General features: G+C 40.8%; 1 protein-coding gene and 1 long non-coding RNA gene across 2 annotated transcripts in view; one reads left to right on the top strand and one right to left on the bottom strand.

Moving 5' to 3' along the window:
• The first annotated feature begins 1,276 nt into the window (after positions 1 to 1,276).
• The window catches only part of LOC144074277 (netrin receptor UNC5C-like), a 238,936-nt gene continuing 215,018 nt past the window's right edge, over positions 1,277 to 25,194 (top strand). The window contains exons 1-2 of the mRNA XM_077600617.1: positions 1,277 to 1,380; positions 1,450 to 1,602. Coding sequence (XP_077456743.1) covers positions 1,503 to 1,602 — 100 coding nt within the window. The 5' untranslated portion in view covers positions 1,277 to 1,380; positions 1,450 to 1,502. The remainder of the gene's footprint in view (positions 1,381 to 1,449; positions 1,603 to 25,194) is intronic.
• On the bottom strand, positions 19,922 to 22,812 carry LOC144074756 (uncharacterized). Its single transcript, XR_013300376.1, has 3 exons — positions 22,710 to 22,812; positions 22,430 to 22,629; positions 19,922 to 20,399 (listed from the first exon to the last, which is right to left on the bottom strand). It is a non-coding gene; the product is annotated as an uncharacterized LOC144074756 (long non-coding RNA).

Here is a 25,194-nt window from a genome sequence, read left to right as displayed (position 1 = left end):
GCTGCCCATCGATTCAGGGATAGGCTCCAGCACCCCCTGCAACCCTTGTGAGGATAAAACGGTTCAGAAAATGAATGAATGAATTAAAAAAATAATAGCACAAGCACATTCTGTATGAGTAAATTAATTTTGCAAATGTTTGTAGACTATTGTACATTTAATTTTCATTTTATTCATTAAAAAATGTAAACTTTCTTAAAATTACCGCAAAGCACGCTAAAAGTACACATTTAATGGTTAAAGGAAGTACATTAATATATGTTAAAAATAGATTTTTTGTTCGTCATTATTCATTGTTATTCGTTTGTTAACACAATATCTGCCTTTTATGGTGATAGACGTCCAAATAATTGGAAATCGGAGGGAATGTTTATACGCTGCCAACCCTGCCAGTTCAAATAAATTGGACGTTCACTGCTAATAAACGTATTTAAAACCATGGCAGATGGACATCGAACAAACAAACATTATATTGGACGACTTCAATCGTCAACGGCACTGAAAGAGAGATGATGATGCATGGGTAAAGGGCGGGCGGGCCGGTGGTGCGAGTGGTTACCATGTCGGCCTCATAGCTCTGGGGTCCTGGGTTCAAATCCAGGTCATGTGGGTTTCCTCCGGGTACTCTGGTTTCCTCCCACATTCCAAGGACATGCATGGTGGCTGATTGGACACTCTAAATTGCCCCTAGGTATGGGTGTGAGTGTGCATGGTTGTCCGTCTCCTTGTGCCCTGCGATCGGTTAACCACCGATTCAGGTTGTCCCCCGCCTCTGGCCCAGAGACAGCTGGGATAGGCTCTAGCACCCCCCGCGACCCTAATGAGGATAAAGCGGTTCAGAAATGAGATGGGTAAAGGAGGGATCAGGTCTTGCAACTCGTGTACCGGCTTTCGCCCATAGAGGGCAGTCGTTGCCCGGTCAGGCTGAATTCCCTCACACTCCAACGTGTGCAGCACGCGCTTAAAATAATAATAATACTACGCGAAAACGTCATATAAGCGTGTGATATTTTAATGTACATTTCTATGAAATTGGTTTAAGGGTTTCATCTGGTGATTATGAATTCTGCAACATTTTAATTTTAATCAAGCGTGTTAAACTGTGGTGTTATTAATTCAAAATGTTCTATAGTTGGGAATTGTTAATTGCATTACGATCACGAAATTGCATGCAGAGGGCGGAGGCATTGCTTCTACTCTCTCTCTCTCTCTCTCTTTCTCTCTCTCTCGCTCTTGCCTCGCTCACTCAATCGCTCTCGTGCGTGGATACGCGAGCTGCAGGCCAGGCAGACAAGATCCGCGCGCAGACACGCGTGAAGGGAACAATTACTTCCACCCCCAGATTTCAAAACCTTTACTCCACTCCAGGATTAGAAGCTGGTGATTTCGCGTATTTTTTCGTGGGGACATCTGTCTGTTTTTTTATTTTATTTGATTTTATTTTTATAGATTTTTTTGGTTATTCTTCCCTGAGGACTGACACAGGAGTTGTTCCCGTGGACATGCGGGGAAGTGGACTACTCGGAGGCGGGCGATGGATGTTCTCCACGCCGACCGTTCTCCTCCTCCTCCTGGGCTTCGTCCGCGCAGGGCTCGGCCAAGGTAAGCGCACTCCTCGGAAACGTCTTTGCGCTGGACGCGCTGGAGCGATTTTTTAGCGGAGAGAGGGAGGGCGCTTCGTCATTTGCGCGTATTCTATAAGCGTGACATTACACGTGAAAGGGCGTTTTAAAAAGGAGGAAAATGACAAATGTGTTTTAAAACAACAACAACAACAATGTTTTGCTGTTACTGTTGGGGAAGTCAAGATTGCATTGACCAGGCAATAGAGTGAGCCCAAGTTTCTGACACTTTATAACACAAATCCATCTATTGAGTCATCCATTTAAATCACTGGCTGCCATAGCCAGTGATAGACCTACAATCCATTTAAACTGGGACTTTGGCAGTTCAAATAAATTGGACGTCTATCGCTGTCAATGGCTAAAATATGATCATTATTGTGTGTTGTTCAAAGACCTACATTAAATCAAAAAATGTAACTGCAGTTCTAAATCAGCTGCTGATCAAAAAGCACCACCTAGACAAAGTAATGGTCAAAAGTGAGACTCAAAAACGTCTCCCTCAAATGAGACTTTGTTCCCACACCTGAACCCCCCTTTCATTTATGGGCAATATACTGTAATCCCAAACAGTTGAATTATTTCAGTCATAATAGTAAAATGTCATTATGTAGTTGACTGAGCTATAAAGTTTCAACTCTGTTATTAAGATTCACACCACTTTAATTGAATAGGGCTTAATATTTTATAACTAAGCTGCGGGGTACGCTGAAAAAAAATTAGGAAGCATAGAGTACATCATAGCGGCCTGGCGGCTGAGTGGTTAGTGCGTCGGCCTCACAGTGGGGGACCATGGTTCAAATTCAGGTTGGTCCACCTGTGTGAAGTTTGCATGTTCTCCCCGGGCCTGCGTGGGGTTTCTCCGGGCACTCCGGTTTCCTCCCACATTCCAAAGACATGCATAGCAGGCTGATTGGACACTCAAAATTGCCCCTAGGTATGAGCGTGAGTGTGAATGGGTGTTTGTCTCCTTGTGCCCTTCGATTGGCTGGCTACTAATTCAGGGTGTCCCCCGCCTCTGGCCCGAAGTCAACTGGGATAGGCTCCAGCACCCACCGTGACCCTAGTGAGGATAAAGCAGTTCAGAAAAAGAGATGAGATGAGATCACTAACATATTGCTGCAGAATCTCTTGCATAATATTCTTCAAGGTATCTGAATGTATTAGGGTGTACGTACAGTAGCCAGAGTACACCCACAATTGGTTGCAGTACAGTATTTAGCTCATTTTATACATACACTAAATCAGGTGCGTCGTCGACTAGAAAAACAAGTCACCTCCCCTTTCCCATGTCGAAAAAAAAGACATCTAAACTTATTACATCAGTTCAAACACTGGTGAGTGAAAAATGAAGACCTTTTCAACACTATTGCTGGCAAAATCAGAAGCATATATCAATTCTGTCAAAGATTGTCAGCGAGTGAAATAAAAAAAAATAAAAAAAATAAAAATATTATGTATGGTGTAGTGGTTCACTTGCTTGATTTCTGTGTGGGCAAGTGTGGGATCGATTCCCGTTCAGTGGTGATGTGAATGTGAATGCGAGTGTGAATGGTTGTCTGCCTCTATGCGTGCCCTACGGCTGACTGACGACCTGTCATGGGTGTAGTCCGCCTTTCATCTAAAGTCAGCTAGGATATGCTCCAGAAATCTCCCACGACCCGTGTGAAGATGGGTTCGAAAGATGAATGAATGTATTACGTATAATCAGTATTGTCATTTTAGACGGGTTCCTACCCAGTTTGCCATTTTCAAAGACTCAAGGTGGGGTCAGAGAATTAAGGTTAATTAAGAAAAAATTCTAGTTTCTCAAGAAAAAATGTCAATAATAAAAAAATGCACATTTCAATAAATTTACCCATTCTTTCCTGAATGTCTTTGTTTTCTTTTAGCAATAACAGATACAGTGGAGAAAAGAAAGAGTTTTTATTTTTACATGGCTTACTTACAGCATCAAGTATAACGTATCTGGCATTTTAGTGCCACACAATGCATGACTTGTACACTACACATCAGTTTGGGTTTAATGTTTGATAAAATAATTGCAGAAATTAATACACTTTAATATTTTAATCTTGTTTCACATTCTTGTCTGTTTTGAATCGTTTCCTTTTGGGTGATGGATTTGCTTCTGCTTTTGACACCAGTCTCAGTAAATATACCTTTATCAGAATGTCCTTTGGAATCAGCTCCTGAAATCATTGTCAGTTTTACCCCGACTGTGATTTCTATTGACAACCATGTATTTTGCCATTTAATGATGAATTTATTTATTTATTAATCTATTGAAAAAAATAATGTAATGATTTTTTTTTCAAGAAGAACATCTACCATATTGATTAATGGTTTCCCTTTTTGGTCACAAAAATGTGTAGTTGTATTGTAGAAAACATCTTGAATTGGCAGGTTTTATGTTGTGATTGTGCTAGAGACAGTATTTCCTATCTAGCAACCCTGCATGCAATCACCTCATTGACCAAGACAGAACAGTTAACTGCTGACCAAAACAGCAGCTCTTACTAGGGTTTTTTAAACTGTCTCACAACTTAATTTGTCTGAATGGATTAAAATACTACGTCCATCAACAGTGATTCAGTCACTTTCCTCATAAGGGTCGTGGGGGGTGGTGGAGCCTATCCAAGCTGACTTTCGGGCATGAGGCGCAGGACACCCTGAATTGGTAGCCAGCCGATCGCAGGGCACGGAGAGACGGACAACCATTCACACTCACACTCATACCCAAGGGCAATTTAGAGTGTCCAAACAGCCTGCCATGCATGTTTTTTGCAATGTGGAAAGAAACCGGGTACCAAGAGAAAACCCATGCAGGACTGGGGAGAACATGCAAACTCCACACAGGAGGACTGACCTGGATTTGAACCTGGTACCCCAATACTGTGAGGCCAATGCAGTAACCACTCAACACTGGAACGTCGGGCTCACGCTTCTGAGGTTGAGGGTTCAATCCCTGGTGGATTCCGACCTTCCTGCGTGGAGTTTGTATGTTTTCTCTGTGCCTGTTTAGCTTTTCTTCCAGTACTCTGGTTTCCTCCCACCTGAACTATATGAATTGGTTGCCTACTAGTGACAAACTCTTTTCAATTTTTAGCAGAAGAAAGATTGGACACCTCGTGATTGTACGTCACCAACAACAATACAATATTTAATTTCGGTACTTTGATGTTATGTGATTGGTTTCGACTGGTTTTATATGTGAACATGCATCACTACCCAAATAGAAAAATAAACAACTCACACAAATCACACAAACTGCCTTATATTTGACTAACTTCAATACATGAGCAAAAAGCATTATTCCTGTATGAATGCTTTTCATTCAGCATTCATGCACCACAACAGAATGACTAGCACAGCCAATGTTTTTTTGGGGTCCTTTAAAGCAACCAATCCATGCTGTGAAGCCTGAATGATCGCGGTGCACCATGGGACAGGACCGCAGCCTAATGAACGACAGTGGAAAATGGCAACTCTGGCAATGTTGTCATGCAATGGACAGGAGCAAATGCGCACGAGAACAATGTGCGATCTCATTACGTCAAACAATATCTCTCGCATTGAACATGCTAGCATGCTAAATGTATAAAACACACATGCAAGTGTTATAGGAGCATCTCCTTGCCAGGTTTGCATGTACAAGAACCACCAATGTGTGCAACTTCAAGCGCTAGAGTTAACACTGCCACTTTGAATGACCCTAATCTCAATAAGTGGCTGTGTGTCAATAGAAATATGAATGTCATGTAACCAGAAGCTAAGGAATGGTCTGGGAAGAAACAGAACCGCCAATGTTCCACTCCTCTCCACCCTCCCTTTCCTACTCTCCAGCAGCTGAATGGTGGAACGTGTCCGTGACTGTTCAGCTCACGGGGTAAACAAGGAGACTTTTCACACTCATCCCACCGCGCCTTGCAATTTCCTTCGATAGAATCTCGTCTTAAGAAAAGTTGCTTTATAGGTAGCCAAAATTGATTTAAGTAAATAAACAAATAGCTATTTTAGTCGCTCGCTACGTATTACTAAGTTGGACTTTTTTCCAAATCTCTTAAATTAGAAAGAGGGAAATATGTATATGTATAGTACTATATGTATCTATGTATATTTCGTCACATCCCCTTTCCGTCATACCCCAGTGGCACTCAAACATAAGCGTTAAAAGCCATTCCTTACATCTTAAATCACTGGGTTCCCGACTTCCGGACATCCAATTTTGGAGATAACGCACACCAGCTGATTCGTCTATATTTTCATGTACCTTGTTTTCATGCCTATTGGGCACACTTAACAGTCTACAATTTTCTCTAAAATGGACGGGCTCCCCTATCAATCGGTGGGCATTGTGTATGTCTTGTTAATTTGGGTTAAATGGGTTAAGTTTATCCAGTTTTTTTTTTTAAACTGGGTGTTTCTTTTTGTGAGGCTGAAAAATAGTCTGCTTGCTAATGGTGGTGATGTCTTCAGTTGATTATTTTATTTATTTCATATTGCACAGCAACTTTTGGTTTGAAGGCAAATTTATAAAAATAAATATGCCGGTGAACATTTCTGCAGGTTTCATTTAAAACCTCCACCACCAACAACAACTCCAAATATATGATTTATTCATTATTTTTTTAATTTAAACAACACTTCCTATTTTTCGTGGTTTTCCTCACTTCAGAAACTCTTTTGAGCGTCTAGTCTAGTCATAGTCTCTTGAACTCACTCGCCCATTTTCATTGCCTGTGACAAGTTGAAAAGAATTAACTAGCCTTGTCATGTAATTATTTGCTGGGACTTATATGATTTAATTAAAGGAATTTTCATTTTTAACTTTTTGTTCAACAGCCATATCAAGGAAGGATGGGGAGGCCAGCATTAATCGAGGGGTGGGGGCAACTGGGTGGTTTACAGCTCCTTTGATCGCTCCACTTGGACTGGACAAGCACCGACACACGTGAGCGCGCTAGCCGCGTGCACACGCAGACGAGCTGACACAGTACCGCATTCTACGTATGCGAACGTTCATACTCAGCGCTTGAAAAGAAGTCTTTGACTGCGTTTGGCCTTGTTTTGCAAAGACGCTGGCGATGGCGCTTCAGCTCTTCTTCATCTTCCCTTTCCCTTTGCTTACTCACCCCAACTGAGAACTTCTAAGGTCTCGGCCATTATCAGACGTGTTTTTTTTCTTTTTTCTTGCCACCCACTGCCTCCTCTTTGGGCTTGCAGAAATGTTTTTTTTTTATCTGACCTTTTATTGCATCTCAATGTTCTTTGCCTGCGGCCTTGTGTTCTCTTTCATTCACTCATTACATTTTATGATGGATTGTGCAACATTTTCTCCCACGCACTGGTGCATTTTTTGATATATTTTTTTATTAATTTCTTTCTTTTTCCAACTTGAAGTCGGGTTATGCGATATGGAATTTAAATTTCCCTCCACTCGCTTTAATTTTGAATCAACTTGAAACTGACCTGCCACAAATCTGAATGTATAAAGTAATGCTTCAACCTACTTTCTGACTTTTTTGTCAGCCAATCGCAGGGGACAATGAGACAACTGCTTAATGCACACACTTACACCTACAATTTAGAGCAGGGGTCCCCAAACTTTTTCTTGTGAGGGCCACATAACTTTTCCCTTCTCTGATGGGGGGCCGGTGTCAGTTTGTAACAGAAAAAGTGTGACGATCGTAGGGGAGCTTAATTTTTTTTTATTGTTTTCCAGAAAGCCACACATAACCAAATAACCCTTTCCAGGTTCTTTACAGAAAAAAAGTCAGGAAACATATAATAACACTATTAATGAAATAAATAATAACTAAAAAACCCTCTCTGAGTTCTTCACAGAAAAAACAGGAAATAAATAACACTATTTATGAAATAAATAATAACTAAATAACTCTCTCTGGGTTCTTCATAGAAAAAAAAGCCATGGAACATTAACTTTCTGTTGTGCCATGCACAATCTTCTCCCTTTGCTCTGAAGTTTATGCACGACACCACAACCGTCATTACAGAATCACGTCAACATTTTGCAGCGCAGTGCTTGGTGGTGAATTTGGCAGTGGACTCGTAGCGGGGCGGTGAGACCCCTTTTTTCCAACTCCCGGTTCATCCGTCCCATTATTAGACCGTGAGTTTCGGCCACCATGCTAGGAGCCCCGTCAGTCGTGATGCTAGCTAGCTTTGACCAGTCCAGGTCCAACTTCTCCATGGTTTGGCACACTTTGTCAAAAATATCCTCTCCCGTTGTAGTCCCTTTGAGACTTTGGAGGGCTGCCAGATCCTCGCAAATCTCAAAGTTTGCGCTAACTCCACGAATAAAAATGAGCAGTTGCGCTGTGTCTTGCACGTCCGTGCTTTCATCCAGTGCTAATGAAAAAAAGTCAAATTATTTCGTCTTCTGCTGCAGCTGGGCATATACATTACTCCCGATTTCTTCAACGCGTCTGGTCATTGTACTCACCGACAGACTTACGGCATTAAATGCATCTTTCTTCTCGGGACACACCTCCTCCGCGACAGTATCCATACATTTCTTAACAAACTCTCCGTCAGTGAAAGGCTTACCGCTGCTTGCTATCAATTTAGCAACCCAAAAGCTGGCCCGAACGGATGCCTGGTTCTGCTGAGATAGTAGTCCACTTTTTCGCTTTGAGAATTTGTCTGCTCGTATTTGGCCTTGCAATCTATCGTACTTGTCTTTGTGACGGGATTCATAGTGTCGGCAAAGATTGTATTCTTTGAATACCGCCACCGTCTCTTGAGAAATGAGACAAACAGCCTTTTCTTTGCATTGAACAAAAAAATAATCGTTTGTCCACTCCATGTTAAATACCCTGCATTCTGAATCAATTTTTCTCTCACCTAACTTTTTCGCCATTATTCCGTTCTCAAACAGGTTGCAGTTTTAATATGCTTGAATAGTCCGCGATGGTCCCAGGGCTTCGCCCTCACCTGCGATCGTCCAGATGTCTCGGTAACACTGCTCGTGCATGCAACGGTGGACGTGGCCGCATGCATCAAAGGGAAACACTCTCCCCGCGCGTGTCACCAAAGAAGCAATGCGAAGCCCCGCTTCACTGGGATGATTTGTGGGCTCAGCAGGGGTGCAATGAACCAAACACAAGATTAAAACGTCCCAGTCTTCAAGGCCAAATAGGAAAAAAAATCCGATAGCGTCTCTGGTATTGTTCAGAAGACCGGTCCAAATGTGCCGGCGGGCCGCATATCCCCCCCCCCCAAAAAAAAAAAAAATCCGATAGCGTCTCTGGTATTGTTCAGAGGGCCGGTCAAAATGTGCCGGCGGGCCGGATACGGCCCGCGGGCCGTAGTTTGGTGACCCCTGATTTAGAGTGTTTAACCAACCTCCCATTCATATTTTTGGCATGTGCGAGGAAACCGGAGTACCTGGCGAAAAGCCATGCAGGCATGGGGAGAACATCCTAACTCCACACAGTAAGGTCAAAACTCACTGTTGATTGAACTCTATCAGAACTTTGGGACAGACATTCTAACCACTCGGCCGGAATAAAATCGATGTTATTTATACGAGGGTAAAGTTAGGCTTCATTTTACTCCAGAATTCTTGTATGTTTTTATTATTATTTCTTTTTTTTGAAGAACATTTGGGAAGGGAGCACAGCACGGATCCAATTACCATCAATATTGAGAAACACTTTGAAAATCTTGCAAAACCACACCAGGAGAATACACGTACATGCGCAATGAAAGTCATTTTGTCTCCCGAAGCGCGGCTGTTTGCTTGAGAATTCACAACGAAATAGTAGAAGACCAAGTAAAGGAAGAAGAGATGCTTGGTGTCTTCTTCTTCCCACCCTCCCCTACTATCAGTCCTAATTCCTTCTTAAGTTTCATGCATGGCTCTTGAATTATGAATTTTTCATGGCCTGTGAAACCCGAGGGCTCATTTGGGGCTCTCGTTTCCAGCCTTTTTGTCTTTTACTCAACTGTGTGTGTGTTTTGTGAGAACACTTTTAGATGCAACCTCCTACTCAATCTTTACATACAGTATGTAATGGTTAGTCAGAAATCATTCTCAGCAATAATCAGACAAGTATGGTATTTCTTTTTGCTTTTGATGATTTTTAACTTGAATGAGATTTGAAAATGTAGTTTGGAGTGTTGTTCAGTGGAGGTGCAGCCTGGGGGCGACAGTTTAACTGTGGCCCTTGGGACAGTATTTTACATTTCCATAATTTTACTGTTAATGCGGCCCATTGCCCCGGGCCGTTTAAAAAAATAATTTAAATTAAATCAAGGTACAAGGTACCATGTTTATCTCTGGCTGATCGACTTCCAATCATGTGACTGATAAAAAGTAGATTATTCATTCATTCATTTTCTGAAGCGCTTTATTCTCACTAGGGTTGCGGGGGGTGCTGGAGCCTATCCCAGCTGACTTTCAGGCCAGAGGCGGGCGACACCCTGAATCGGTGGCCAGCCGATCGCAGGGCACGAGGAGACGGACAACCATTCATGCTTATACTCATACCTAGGGGCAATTTGAAGTGTCCATCAGCCTGCCATGCATGTTTTTGGAACGTGGGAGGAAACCTCTTAATGTATTACTGCAGTTTCTCAAAAAGTCCAAGTAATGCAATCTTCAGATTTTTCATGAATAACAGTTGAGAGAACATGAAGGAGATTGGTGACCCATTCCTTTCCCTCATATCTCTGCTATCCTACATTTTTTTCAGTCATGTCTAGTTGAGTAATGATATCCTTTTTTGTAATACTTGAACATTTGTATTTCCTCTCTTTATATAATACACATTGGAACACCTCTGTAGTTAATTTTTTTTAATCTAATTTCACAAGTAACAGGTAGTAGTTTCCTTCCATATGATGATTGTAATGTCATCCTTCACCACTTTGTGGCTTCAACATCTTTAGTACATCGCGTTTTTTTATATGAAGTGTAAAAAAAGTTCATAAAAATGTCAATATTCAGGCTGAAACTTGCAAGCAGAAGACAGGGGATAAAAAAATGGCAGATGTCAGGACCTCGTTTCTTCTTTTTCGCTGAAGAAGAAGCAATATTTCACCGTAGAGGAAGAATAACCCACCGAAAATACAAAAGGCCGAGAAAGATGACATCTCCTGTTTTGTTGCGAGTGAATTTCGCATCACCCATATCACCTGTGGAGAAAGACTACGGCGAGGCTATTCCAGCTTTGTTTGGATTTTGAGTCGCCGTTGAAAATGCCTCTAAGCGTCCATCTTAGATCCAATGAGCCCAAGAAAAAACAAGACATGATGACAGTGACCGTAAAAGTGACGTTGCTACATATGCTAAAGCAGTGGTTCTTAACTTTGTTGTAGCTACCGAACCCCACCTGTTTCATATGCGCTTTCACCAAACCCCACCAGTTTCATATACACATTCACCAAATCGTACTTTCGTGTAAAAATAAAATATTATTTTTTTAAAATTCAAGATATATAAATTCCTTGCATCACTGATTGGCCAAGCAATGTCACGTGATCATCCGCAGGCAGTGATGGTCAACTGGGGCATGTTATTGTGAATAGACATGATGAGTCGATGTGTCTTGACCTCCGCGGCAGAGGCTCCACCTAACCCCTGAGACCGACTCACTGAACCCCTGGGGTTCGATCGAACCCAGGTTAAAAACCACTGTACTAAAGGCATAACACGCCATTGCGGCATACATGAATCTACCATGTGTTATGCCAAGAAAGAAGAAGTGAACATTCGGAAAACTGCAACAATATCCTTTTCCAAGGAGACCACGCGAGTGGTAACAACTAGGAATTAAAAAATGAACCTGCTTTATGAAGGATTTATGCCGTGGATAAGGCCGTCTAGCCTGCATGACGAGAGGACCTCAATACACTGCTCGAGAGCCACCTGATGCCTGACCTTGTCGAAATGATCCCATTGGGGAGTGAGGAAGAAGAGGCAGCTACAACGACAAGAATGAGGATAGAGAACATGCTCTTCCTTTAAGACATCTGCAGGGGATCTTCTTAGCTAATATAAAATATAAAATAGCTTTCAAATAAGTGTGGCCTGTGTGTATTTTGCTCTTTTGTGACCTCACATTGCTTAGTTGTTTGGCTTCAATTGACAGAACTAGCCATCCAATCCATTTTATTGGGTGAGACACAAGAAAAGATGTCGTCATTTTTCTTTGAAACTAGTGGAACGAGGCAAAAATTGCCCCAACTCACGATGGAGCGACATGCAAGAAACAGTGCATGTGTGTCTGCATGTGTAGAAGCACTTTCGAGCCTGCGTCGCGGTATAAGAGAATAGGAACTGGTTCTATTTCTGTCGTCGTCGCCTGGCATTACAACAGCAACGACTTTGCTTTTTGCCGTCGCATATCGCCTCCCGCATGTCTCGCCCATAATTGGGCGGTAGATGTGGGTGATTTTATCACAATTAAAAACAATAATCTAAATCGACTGATATCTCTAAATTGCCCCTAGGTATGGTTGTGAGAGTGCATGGTTGTCCTTCCTTGTGCCCTGCGATCAGCTGGCCACCGATTCAGGGTGTCCACCACCTCTGGCCCGGAGTCAGCTGGGATAGGCTCCAGCACCCCTGCGACCCTAATGAGGATAAAGCGGTTCAGACAATGAGATGAGCTGAGAAATTGGATGAACTTAAACCCATTTTAACCTAAAATAACAAGTTTTAGATTTTTGCAACATTTTCAGAACATTTACATAAAATCGCGAAACACCTTGATATCAAGTAAGAAAAATATTACAGGCTGTCCTCAAATGAGAACAGTGGGTTAAGGACATTTTCAATAAGGCTGCTCTTTGTGCACAGGTATTTACGAGGCATTTAAAAAAAGAGATGGAAAACGCCAGGGAGAATGCACTTGTATCTTTTAGTGGGTCGGCTTGGAGTTTTCCTGCATCTCATAATCACTTAATTTGACTGTTATTGCCCTTTCTTGTTCATGCTCCGTGTTAGCCTCTATTGCTAACATGCTAAAAACACGTTTTCCCGTCATCCTCTTCTCCTGAGGGTTGTTCTGGAACTAGTGTTCATCTCGCAACTGCGCCCCCTTTCTCTTTGGTGGTCGGGTAGTGTAATTACAGTTCAAAATTATCAAATGTTTATCAAATGTTTTTAACATTATTGTTGATAAAATATTTCCCGATAATTATTGTTATTGTTTCATCGCCCAGCTCTACTGGGAGCTGCAGGAAGCAATCCAATGATGGCTTCCGGTTCCACCCAGTTGAAATAGATTGGAGGTTTATTGTCGTCCAAAGGTGTTTTCAATATCAGTTTAACTCTTGTACCAACTAAAGCAGTGATCTCCAAACTATTCCACAAAGGGCCGCAGTGGGTGCGGGTTTTCATTCCAACCCAGAAAGAGGACACCTTTTTCACCAATCTGGTGTCATACAAGTGCAATCATTGGATTGCAGTCAGGTGCTTCTTGTTTTCTGCATCATTGGTCAAAATGTCTGTGCTGGATCGTTTGGAACAAAAACCTGCATCCACAGCGGCCCTCGAGGACCGGTTTGGGGACCCCTGAACTAAAGCAATACTTAGTTTGTGACCTGGGCTGGCAGTGAAGGAGCGACCACTGGAAAGGTTAAAATTATTCAAACAATGTTTTTTTTTTTTATTATTATTTTTTTTTTACATTTTATGGTAAATTTTACTCCCTGTAAACAAAAACCCAGCTTTTTATAAAATTGCTTGAAAACTTGAAATAATTTGTATTTACCAGTGCTCCTCAAAGTGTGGTATGAGTACAACCAATGATACTTCCACTAGTGGAATTGACTTTGTTCAACTCCTTGATGCCTGAATTTACATTTACTTAACAAACTCTACATCACAAAGCATTTGGTAATACATGAGTGAACATGAACATATCAATAATAATAAAAACAAAAATTCAAGAATTCAAAATTTAGAAATGGAAATTAAAAATATATTTACAAAAATATAGCCGCTTTGTGTTGTAGAGGTTCCACTCGCCTGATTTCGGTGCGAACAGGCATGGGCTTGATTCCCGCTGTTACTTGTCTCTCTGTGTGCCCTATGGCTGACTGGCGACCAGCCTCGGGTGTAGTCTGCCTGGCGACCAGCCTCGGGTGTAGTCTGCCTTTTGCCCCAAGTCAGCTGGGTTAGGCTCCACCAACCCATGCAACCTTTTCGAGGATGTGCGGTGTGGACAATCAATTATTATTATTTTTTAAATGTTAATGTTTATTTAATATCATTTTAATACATATTTTTATAATAGAATAAAAGGAAAAAAGAGGAAATTATTTATACACGTATATTCATTTGTAGTAATTTAATTTTTTTTATGTACATCTCATCTCATTTTCTGAATCGCTTTATCCTCATTAGGGCACACTCACACCCATACCTAGGGGCATTTTTAGAGTGTCGAATCAGCCTACCATGCATATTTTTTTGCCTGTGGGAGGAAACCGGTGTACCCAGAGGAAACCCACACAGGCCTGGGGAGAACATGCAAACTCCACACAGGACATGACTTAGATTTGAACCCAGGACCCCAGAGCTGTGAGGCGGACGCGGTAACCACTTGCGGTACTGGGCCGCCTTTTATGTACATTTATTCCTTTTTAAAATCTTTTTTTAGTATTTTATTTCTAACTGGACCTGTATATTTTTTATTCATGACCATTTTATTTGAACTACAAGGATTGGCAGTAAATACTAGTATAGTTTCAGTGCCATATACAGCACTAGACATCCAAGCCATTCTGACTAAGAGAGCTAGCACCACTTGTTCGTTGGCAACCTATACCAGTCATAATGGATTGGACGTCGAGCACTGTCAGTGGCAGCCATTGAATTAATTATAGTATGAATACCCCGTCTCGTGGTGTAGAGGTTCACTCGCCTGATTTTGGTGCGGGCAGGCGCGGACTCAATTCCCGCTGGTGGCGGTATGATTGGGAGTGCGCATGGTCGTTTGTCTCTCTGTGTGCCCTATGACTGACTGGCGACCGGTCTAGGGCAGGGGTGGCCAAGTCCGGTTCCCCCGCCTCTTGCCCCGAGACAGCTGGGATTGGCTCCAGCACTCCCCGCGACCCAAGTGAGGATGGGCGGTATAGAAGATGAATGAATTATACTAGGAATGTCATATTCTGTTGCTTGCAGTGATGTGTCATTTCAGCAGCTGATTAAGCCAACGAGGTGGTCCGGGATCAGCACACCTGCAGCTGATTGACACATCGGGTATTTAAGGGCTCCTGCCACAGCTGGCGGATTGTCGGAATGTTGTGTGCCTCTCCCTTGCCTTACCGCCCTGCTGGTCCAACCCCTCGCTGTGACTTTTGACGTTTGTATTTTGCGTTCTTTTGTACTTAAAACCTTAGTTTATTCGCCGACTCAAAAACAGCACAACTGCTGTTTTTGTTTATTAAATACTAGTTTTTGGTCCATTGACTCCTTCGTTCCGTAGTTGTTGTGGAGCCATCTTTAATCGGCTTGCCGAGTCATAACAAGGAAAGGCAAGTGGTAGTTTCTGTAAAATGTTTGAAAAACAATCCATCAGACGTATGGCTGAGGCTTTATCATAAGACAGTGTGAGTTTTCCGCTACTCCGCGTGGGTGGAGCGTGGAGGCAAAATTTGTCCTTTATTACTCTCTTCTTGGGCACCTGTCTTCCTCCCACACTCTTGTCTTTCCGCCTTTGGATTTATTCTTTTTAATTAGCGTGTAGACCAAACAGTGGACATATTGTGCTCATGGCGGAAGTCCCACAAGCAGAAGGACCTTGTGAAGGAAACTAATCAGTCAGTGCTTGGGTGGAAGGATGTGTGTGTTCAGCACATGTGAAGACACAATGATGAGTCAAATTGGGATAGTTATGGAAGTGGAAGCTATACACAGTTAAAAAATGGAGTGTCAACACACAAGCATGCCAGCTCCTCTGCATTGAAAGCTCACCTAGCATAATGTTTCATGTCTATCTTTCGTGGTCTGTTTTCCCTTTTCCTCAATACTGTATCACAGAAGAGTAGGACTCATATGGTCAGTCAACTCATATAAACATTTAACTCATTTGCTTCTCCCATTTAAGATGGTTTGGACATATATTGTTGTTAATGGCATCTATAGAATTGACAGTACAACATATTTTTTTTATTCAACTAATTCACTCCAAGCCATTTGTCTTCTTACAAGCGTGACAGATTATTTATTTCTATGTCCACGTGTACACAGAAATTAAGAAAGCAAAGATTAGATTAGCTTCTTTCATCTGGCTAAAAGAAAGGTTTGTTCTTATTCGTAATTTTTAAATATAAAAAAAGAAAAACAAAGAATAAATCAGGAAATTGAGAGCTTTCATTTACAGTGGTACCTCGTCATAAGACCGCTTGTCATACAAAATTCTCGTCTTACGAGGGAAATTTCGATCGAATAATTCGCCCGTCATGCGATCAAAATTTCGTGATGCGACCAAGCCAGGTCTTTTTTGCATATCTTTCGTGTATAACAATATCTACGAGCACGGAACGATTAATTCAGATGAGTTTCTCATACGACCAGGAAACGCACAACGCGCGGGCAAAAAGAGGGCTTTCTGGGTAATGAAGTATACTCGTGCACACAACACCCATAGGCAATGGCAACCTTTCTCAGAATAAAACTTAATTACCCACAATCAATACATGGGTAAGCTCAACTATTGTATTTCCTGTTATTCTTTCTAAGGAAAGAAGGTCCCGCGATCGTTCTTTAAAGACTATTTCTCGTTGGCAAGTGGTCGTGCGTTATCCTATTGTGATGACATTTGTATGTGACATTATCGAAATATTTTGAAGGGTAGACAAAAACAAACAACTCTTGATGCGTTCGTTTTGAAGACTTCGGCAGAGCGGCCAGGTGGTGTCAACCCGTAGAAATACGTAAGGTAAAAAAGATTACAACAAATTTAGAATTTAGTTTTGTTTGAAGTTACATTAAACGTTGAGTGTCTGTATATAGTTATCCAAGTTAATTTAAATTTGTTTGTTCGTTTACGAGTGCATTGTTGCCGTGGATAAAGCCCCCCCCCCCCGCCTCCGTGTGTATGTCGTTCCCTTCCCCTCCGCGAAATGCGTCTAATTTTACTTCTATTAAACACATTTTATTACTATCAAACCACTCGTTATTTATTACTTTGTCAATATATGGCGAATTATAAGAAATAAAACATTTGTTTCAATCCAATATCCTGTTTTTGGTGTTTTTTTCAGAGAGTTGGAACGAATTAATTTGTTTCCCATTCATTTCAATGGGAAACTTCCGCTCGAGTTACGAGAATCTTGTCATACGAGCTCAGTCCCGGAACGGATTAAGCTCATATCTCGAGGTACCACTGTATATACTTTTGAGGCCCACCTAAATGATACGGTAGGCCAGATCTGGCCCCGAACCACCAGTTTGACACGTATGCTGTAACACTTCTAACAAATCAGTTGTACTTTTTTATTTTCCTACAAAAAGACCACTGGATTCCCTGTTTACTAAAACTGACACTTTCTCCCATGGCTAAGAAACAAACAAAGAAGCTTAATCCCAACCTTCCATGTCCTTTCCTCAGTTTGCTATAAGACAACAGTTATGCCAATGTACCGATCTGTTTTAGTTTTTTCAGCTGTGATGAAATGGGTGTGGGTGTTGGGTTGTGTTGTCTGTATTGCTGTACAAAAAAGAAACAGACCAACTAGGCCTCTGTGCATTTGGTTAATGATATGTCTTGGAAATAGGGTTGTAATAGTACACTAAGTTTAAGATCATTTTGGTTTCTTGAAGTAATCGGCTTGGTAAATTTTCAGGACAGATAAGGTGGGAAAAATTACTTTAAAAATTATTTAAAATAATTCAAAAAAGAAATTTGCATAAAAAGTATTCTTTGAACAAAATAACACATTGATTTATCTAGCTTTTGATCAATTTTAGTTTGCTGTTGCAGCATTTAAGACATTTGAGTGAAAGGCAATAAATAATATTATACAAAATCGCACAGCTTTACGAGAGCATTTTGATCAATTTCGATTTAATGTATTCACACATTGAACATACAGTTGTACTGTAATACATTGACATACGAGTGCCCCAACATACGGGGAGTTTGGGATACGAGTAACATTCCGAGCAAATATTTGCCTTGAGATACGAGCCAAATTTTGAAATACGAGCATATGAGACAGCCAGGTGGCCGAGACGCGAGAGGCTTTTTATGATTTCAGCGCCCCATATCCCTCGTGTAAAGATCTCTACGAGCACTGGGCGTAGCGTTGCATTTTTCTCCGTGTTTTTTGCGTTAGTCAGTGCAGAATTTAGGGAAACACAATGGGTCCAAAGGAAGCCGGTGCAATGAAGGGTAGTGCGAAGAAAAGGCGTATGTTGACAATCGATATTAAGCACGAAAAAAATCGAAAAACTTGAGTAATGTACGCGTGACTGAGCTGGCTCGCCAATACATATGGAGAAGCTAGAAGTTCGCCTCGAAAGTCGCAGTGGAATACATTAACCTCTTGGCCTTATTGCACAAGAAGGTTTAAATTTAGTGTAACGTAAGATTAAAACTTTTTTAAGTGTGTGCGTGTAGGAATTTAAGTTTATTTAGATTAAATTTAAAGATTATTATGTTACGAGCTCATCCGTCAAGTATCTCTCTCTCTCTCTCTCTCTCTCTACCATCCGCGAACTCTGCGTTGTACTGAATAATGTCTCATTTTAGCATTAAACATCAGAACCCTTAGTTATTTGTTACTATGTTAGTAGATGGTGAATTACAACCAATACAAATATGTTTTTCCATTGTAATATCCTGTTTTTGTGTGTTTTTTTTCAGAGGGTGGGAACGAATGAATTTTTATTTAGTTCATTTCTATGGGAAACATTGATTTGTATGTCACAATATGACTCTACCTCTACTTACAAAATTAATTGGTTACAGAAGTTTTTTCGTAAGTTGAAAATTTCGTAAGTAGAGCAGTACTTTATATGTAAATACTCTAATTCATTTCATGGTCCCCACAAAACTACCAACTAAACCCTTAAAAATTCATCACAGTGTCCCAATTTTGTAGAAAAAGTGTGACGACACACAAAAATTAAAGAAAATGATCATAACATAATTTAATAAGCCATAAAATGAATAAACATGCACATCTATTCGTGTTGAAGTGCATGTGCACAAGTGTCAGAAAGCTAATGTTAAGCAACAGAGGCAGAGAGCACACAAACACATGAACACACATCTAATAAACATAAAATTAAGAATTCTAAACAATATCACATTGAACTTTTAATCTTTTTCATTAATGTTTTATTATTTCTTTGGCATCTAATTCTTGACCCATTTTATTTATCGCCACTGCTTCTTGCCTGTTTGAATTTAAGTTCTCCTTTGGCGGTGCTTGTTGACAGACATTTTAAGAAAAATCGATCTTAATACAATCACCTTAATAATATTTCTAAAATGCCCAAGACAAACGTCGTCAAAGAGGGCGATCGCACAACATTTTTTCAGGATATTTTATCCACGAAGTCGGAAAGTTCGTAACATTTCTCACTGTTTTTTTCTGATTTGCGCTGTTGGAATGGCTGCTTCTTCCTCAGCTGCCTTCTCATTGAATTCCCCGTGTATTGCTGAGCATTGCAATAACTCCTGCCCTGTTGAGAGTTTTGGTATCCCTCGACCAACTCGTCAACGTCCTCCTTACTGACCACAAGCCCCATCGGCTGCCCCTGCGACACAATTTTGCCCACTGCAGGCTGCGGTTCAGGTTGAGGCCCGACTGTGAGTTTGTCTCGGCGGCCACAGCTTTCTCCAACAAAAACTCAAGCCCACAACGACGAATGGCGGTGAAAAAAGAAAATCTTGAAACATGAAGCGTTGTTGTCGACTGCGAGTCCGTCATAGGCACTCGACCACAGCTTCTTCCAAGCATAAGTTTAAGCAGACAACCGCGGTCAAAGAAACATGGAGGGTTGTGGTGAGACAGCCAATGAGAACCCAGTAGAGTGTAGCGAAATTGTCAAGCAAGAAACAGTGCATCTGCAAAAAAATTGTAAATAAAATAACGAATATAGGAAATGTATTGACGATTTTGTAACTTGGATCTTTTTTCATATCTTGAGGTCCTCATTTGCGTCTCAAAAGGTTTCGTAACCTGAACGTTTCGTACCTAGAGGCATTCGTAAGTAGAGGTATGACTGTAATTCAATGACAATCAGCAAAGAAAAATACTTTTGACCATTTTAATACTTACAGATTTAATTTTATTGAACTGCATTTTCATCTGCATCGATCGGATCCATACCTAACCAATAAATCAGATGTTAACTCACTAGCTGCCCGTGACAGCAGTAGACGTCTAATCCTTTTGGACTTAGAGGAGTTGGCAGGGATGTAAATGACGTCTATAGCTCTGAACGACACTGAAACATAATGATTTCCTGCCAGCTTTCCTGGTTCAGACGGTAATTGACAGTTTGGTTCAGGGATGAGAATTTCCCGCTGACAGGCATGGCCCGGCAGATGGCTTCTGGCAGCTTTTTTGGCTGAGTTGTTTGTGCATGGCAGCACCACGGGGCTTTTCTTGTGTCACCATGAATATGTAATCAGCAGGCCATTGATGAATGACGGAGTGATGGGACGGGGGTCCTCCAACGGCTGGGAAAAGAGGCAGGACTACAGCACGTCAAATCCGTCATGGTTGGATTGGGTGTTTTTCGTATAGCGGCAACTGGTAATCCAGCGGTCATTCTAAAGGAGTCTGCAAAAAAACATAATTGCTATAATCACCACTTCTACCTCGGAGGCGCTTACGTCTGCTCAAAAACACAAAGAAGGATGTGTGTGCGTGTGTGTATCTTGAAAAAAGAGCACTGTAGACGTATAAAATGTTGTCATCATACAGTATTTTTGTTGGATTTATTTACATGGAGTCATTTAGTGAGCAGGAAACATCTGGAGGGATATTAAATTGATACTTAAATTCATTCATTCATTTTCTGAACTGTTTTATCCTAACAAGGGTCGCAGGGGGTGCTGACTTTCAGGCACGAGGCAGGGATACCCTGAATCGGTGGCCAGCTGATCGCAAAGCACGAGGAGACAGACAACCACACACACACTCATACCTAGAAGCAATTTAGTGTCCAATCAGCCTCAGCCTAGCATGCATGTTTTTGGAATGTGGGAGCAAACCGGAGCGCCCAAAGAAAACCCACACATGAACATGCAAACTCCACACAGGTGGACCGACCTGGATTTGAGCCCAGGAACCCAGAGCTGTGATGGCGACGTTCTAACCACTCGCCCCACCGGGCCGCCATTGATACTTAAATGAAAGGTTTTCTTTAAAAGTAATGTTTTGAATAGAGATGAGCCCCCTGCCTGATCATGTCATCGAAAATCAGGCCCGATTAAATCATTTTATTTTGAGAATGTGTCAGGTAAAACAAGGTTTTAATTTTTTTCTTTTTGTGTTTAAACTATGGCCTCCAAAGAGAGTTTTGGATGCATTTAATTTTGGGGGGATTTCGTAACTTGGATCTTTTACGTATCTCGAGGCACTCATTTGCATACAAAAAGCTTCCATAACCTGAAAATTATGTACCTATAAGTATTTGTAAGTAGAGATATGACTGTATTTAAACTACTGAAACAAATCCCACATTAAGTAAAATATTAATGCCATATTTTAATCATTTCAGGAACAATAGCCACTGCAATGGACTGCAATGCAAAAGTTAACACTTAAAAACTTTAACCGATTATAGACAAAGGGATTGTTTTGAATCAGCAAGCTGATTAAAGATGGATCCAACAGCTAACTAACAAAGGAGTTAATTCACAAAAACTAGAATTTATTGAACAAAAGGAGCACGCCAAAAAACGCGAGCATGAAAAAGTAGATAACAAAAACAGCACAACCGATTTGGCGAATAAACTAAGGATCAAAGTACATCAACACAAAAATAAAAAGGGAAGACAGAGAAGTGTTGGGCAAGCAGGGCGGTAAGCAAGGGCAAGGTACGCAATACTCCGACTTAAATACCAGATGTGTCAATCAGCTGCAGGTGTGCTGATCCCGCCCCACCTCATTGGCTTAATCAGTTGCTGAAAACAAACATACCAGGGAATATTATTGGTCATTTAAAAATAAAAAATAAAAAACAGTTTTGACAATTAAGACCTTTTTCCCTTTTCAAAAACCTAATTATTACATATACCATGCATGTTTTGAATTATCCATATTTTTTTATTCTTTGTAAATCTGAATGCATTCATAACATATTGCCATGTTGATAAATACTTTTAATTAAACTGAGATGAAAAAAATAGAAATTAACACTGGTTACTGACCTAAGTAACACTTCATTTTCGTAGTATTTTACTCATTGCTGCGATTGATGGCATTAGACATACAATCCATTTTGAATGGGAAGCTTCATTTGCCCCTTCCAGTCAAATATGTAACACCGTCAATGGCAGTGAGCGAGTTGAATGAATCAAGAATCATAACTCGTGCATGAAAGGGTGAAAAAGTTTTAATTTAGCTTTTAAAAGCCAGATGATTGGGTGTGTATCATAATATATAATCATTTTCCTGCCATCCTTTCCCAACGATTAATTCTATAAAGATATGATCCAGTTCTGGTAACATGCATGTTATTAGTAAATTGTTCATTTCAAGAAGAAGAAACCATTGATGCGAGTGTTAAACATGATAATTGGAGAAATTAAATAAAAAGGCCTGACCTCCAAAATATTCGGAATTGCATGGCGTTATCAGCATACCTTCAGGTTACAATTTCCAAGGCGAGCGGCGCCTAAACATGCTGTGATGAATTCCGACGCCATTCCCCTCCATTCTTCTTCCTCGCCATTTGGATTCCTCAAATCTATTTCCTGTCTGCGCGTGAGGCCCTGTGATTAATTAGGAGGCCCTCAGCTGCTTTGCCTCTGGCTTGGCTCGGCTCGCTCGTCGCTTTTCTCTCCTTGACAACAAAAGGTTTCCTTCAGGAGGATTTTTGTGAAGGTTTTTGTTTTAAAAAAAAAAGCAGCGAGTGATCCTAACCTCTCTGCCTCCGTGGTGCTCCTTTGGGAAGAGTAGAGGTAGAAAAATGTGTGCATGGATAATTCCCGGCAAATAACAATGCCATCCACGCACAAAATTTGCCTTCTCAGCAATGTGCAGCCTATATTCATTAGCCACTTTTGAATGCTGTTGAAATGAATCAAAGCAAAGTGCTTACATGTGGTCTTGTCACCTGGTGAGCAAAATATATTCCTCCTAGAGTGCCGCCACAAAACGTGGAAGCTAAAATGTGTATGTCTGTGCCAAGCTAGTGTGAGTCAAACTGTTTTTTTTACCATGTTACTCTCTTTTTTTGGCGATAACACAGTGAGAACTTCTTTTTTTTACAATTGTATTGGATTTCTGTTGCCATCATTAATGGCAGACCGCCTCTTCATCATCGAGCTATAAAATAAGAAAGCTGTAATCAAAATAATTCATTGAAAAAAATAGATCTTTATCATACTTGCAGGATGTGTTTGTAAAATAAAATTGAAGAGATTACATTTTGGGTTAATGAGGTCAAAGATCGCTGAGCCCATAAAAGGAATTTTACGATGAATTGAGCATTTTCCCAACTCTAGTTAACTAATTTGCAAAATGAAAAGGTTAAAGGTTAATAGTTGCAGAGGTCAGAAATATGACAATTCTTTGAATTTCACTGCGGAGGTGGAAGTCTGCTCTCGTATTGCTCCTCTGTTTTATATAGAATGTTTTGAAAAGATATAAAAAATAAAAAATTAAACTGTATTCAATTTTTGTTATTTTATCTTTTTAAACTATGTAATAAAGAAAGAAAAAAGTTAATATTGTAATTACAATAATCCGTTGAATATCGCGGCTTCAATTTCACAGATTCGGTACACGCGGATTTTTTATGGAAAAAATAGTTCATAAAAATGTGAAAATCCACACTGAAACTCTCAAGCGGAAGCCACTCCCCTGTCTTCCGCTTGCCACTAGGAAAATAGCAGAAGACAGAGGACTCAGCCCTGAAGAAAAAAATGCACACAACTGACAACTAAACCCTTTGAAATTAGTCAAAGTGTCCCAATTTTGTATGAAAGATGTGAGAAACTAACAAAAATGAGAGACAATTATAAGATAATGATTTATTAAGGTCTTAAAATAAATAACAAGCATATTGTGCCCTGCGCGTGGTGGTACCCGTGTTTGTCTACCAGGGCCGAAAGCCGTCCACTTTCTAGTACATTTTTAGACTTTTACGTGTGCTCTATCTCTCTCTCTCCCTCTCTCTTTCTCTGCGTGTGTGCGAAAATATGTCCCGCGTTTCATTTGTATGGTTTTTTATCATTTAATAAAGGTCATTGCAATCATTAATAAGGGGAGCATTTAGCCAAAGTGGACAGGTATGTCAGAGACAATCTTGAAACATGGATAGTGGTTGTTGTGAGATAGCCAATGGGAGCCTAGTAGAGGGTCGCGAGGTTCTAATGGCAAGGCAGGAGGGACAAACAAGAGTAGGGAGAAGGCAAAGGGAAAAACAATAACAGGCCACTCCTAACAGTTCTGCATGTAAATTGTCCCTTAGTGGAGAAGCATGATAATCGGATGCTGTCGCACACTGCTTGGTGTTTGTTCTTAAAACACACAGCAGACTAGTTCCTGAAGATCTAAGGCAGCTGTCTTCAAATTATTTCTCAAGGGCCGCAGTGTCTGCAGGATTTCATTCCAACCAAAGAAGGCGACAACCTTTCTCCAATCTCATGTAATTAGTTAGTTGCAGTCAGGTACTGCATGTCTTAGTAGAAACCTTTCTGTGCTGGATTAACTGGAACAAATAACAGATACACAGTGGCCCTTGAAGACCCCTGACCTAAGGCATGGCTCTCCAAACTGGTAAGTTGGAACAGTAGCCTCAGCAGTACATTATAGTACATCAAGTGGAAGTTCTCATTTTCGGTCTTAGGGTACTTTTTCGTACAAAGTTTTGGAATTCCTCACTTTGAAACAGAGGAGTCGAGTTATTTCTGTTGTAGTTTGCAGTCGCAGTTTCCAGCCATTCCAGCGTAGTCTTTAAACTCTTCAACTTTTGCGACTTCACTACATTGCAGATATTTTTCTGAGGGATATTTTAAAAAGTTCATAAAAACGTCTAAATCTGCGCTGACACTCGCAATCGGAAGACATGAAAATTGGCGGTGAAAAATGGCGGAGGTCAGGGCAGCGCTTCATCTCTATGCGCCGAAGAAGGCGTTCCTTCATATGGTAAATAAGTAGCACACAATTGAGGTACAAATGAATCTACACTGTGGCGTTCTTTTGTACATAATTCAGCTGGTAGGAACCATTTTAATGGCGTTCATATGCCTTTGTTAACCGCCTGAAGCTCGCATTAATAGGGTCAATATCATAAGGAAGTTAATATGCCTGTCTTTGTAAATGCAAAATATCAAATTATTGAATTTGAAAAAAGAAATGTCTATCTTGATAACAACCTGATGCTTTTTGACAGAAATTACAA

Source organism: Stigmatopora argus, chromosome 5 (assembly GCF_051989625.1).
Source record: "Stigmatopora argus isolate UIUO_Sarg chromosome 5, RoL_Sarg_1.0, whole genome shotgun sequence".
Taxonomy (NCBI): Eukaryota; Metazoa; Chordata; class Actinopteri; order Syngnathiformes; family Syngnathidae; genus Stigmatopora; species Stigmatopora argus.
Note: the sequence above shows the minus strand (reverse complement) of the source record. Positions and strands in the feature narration are given on the sequence as shown.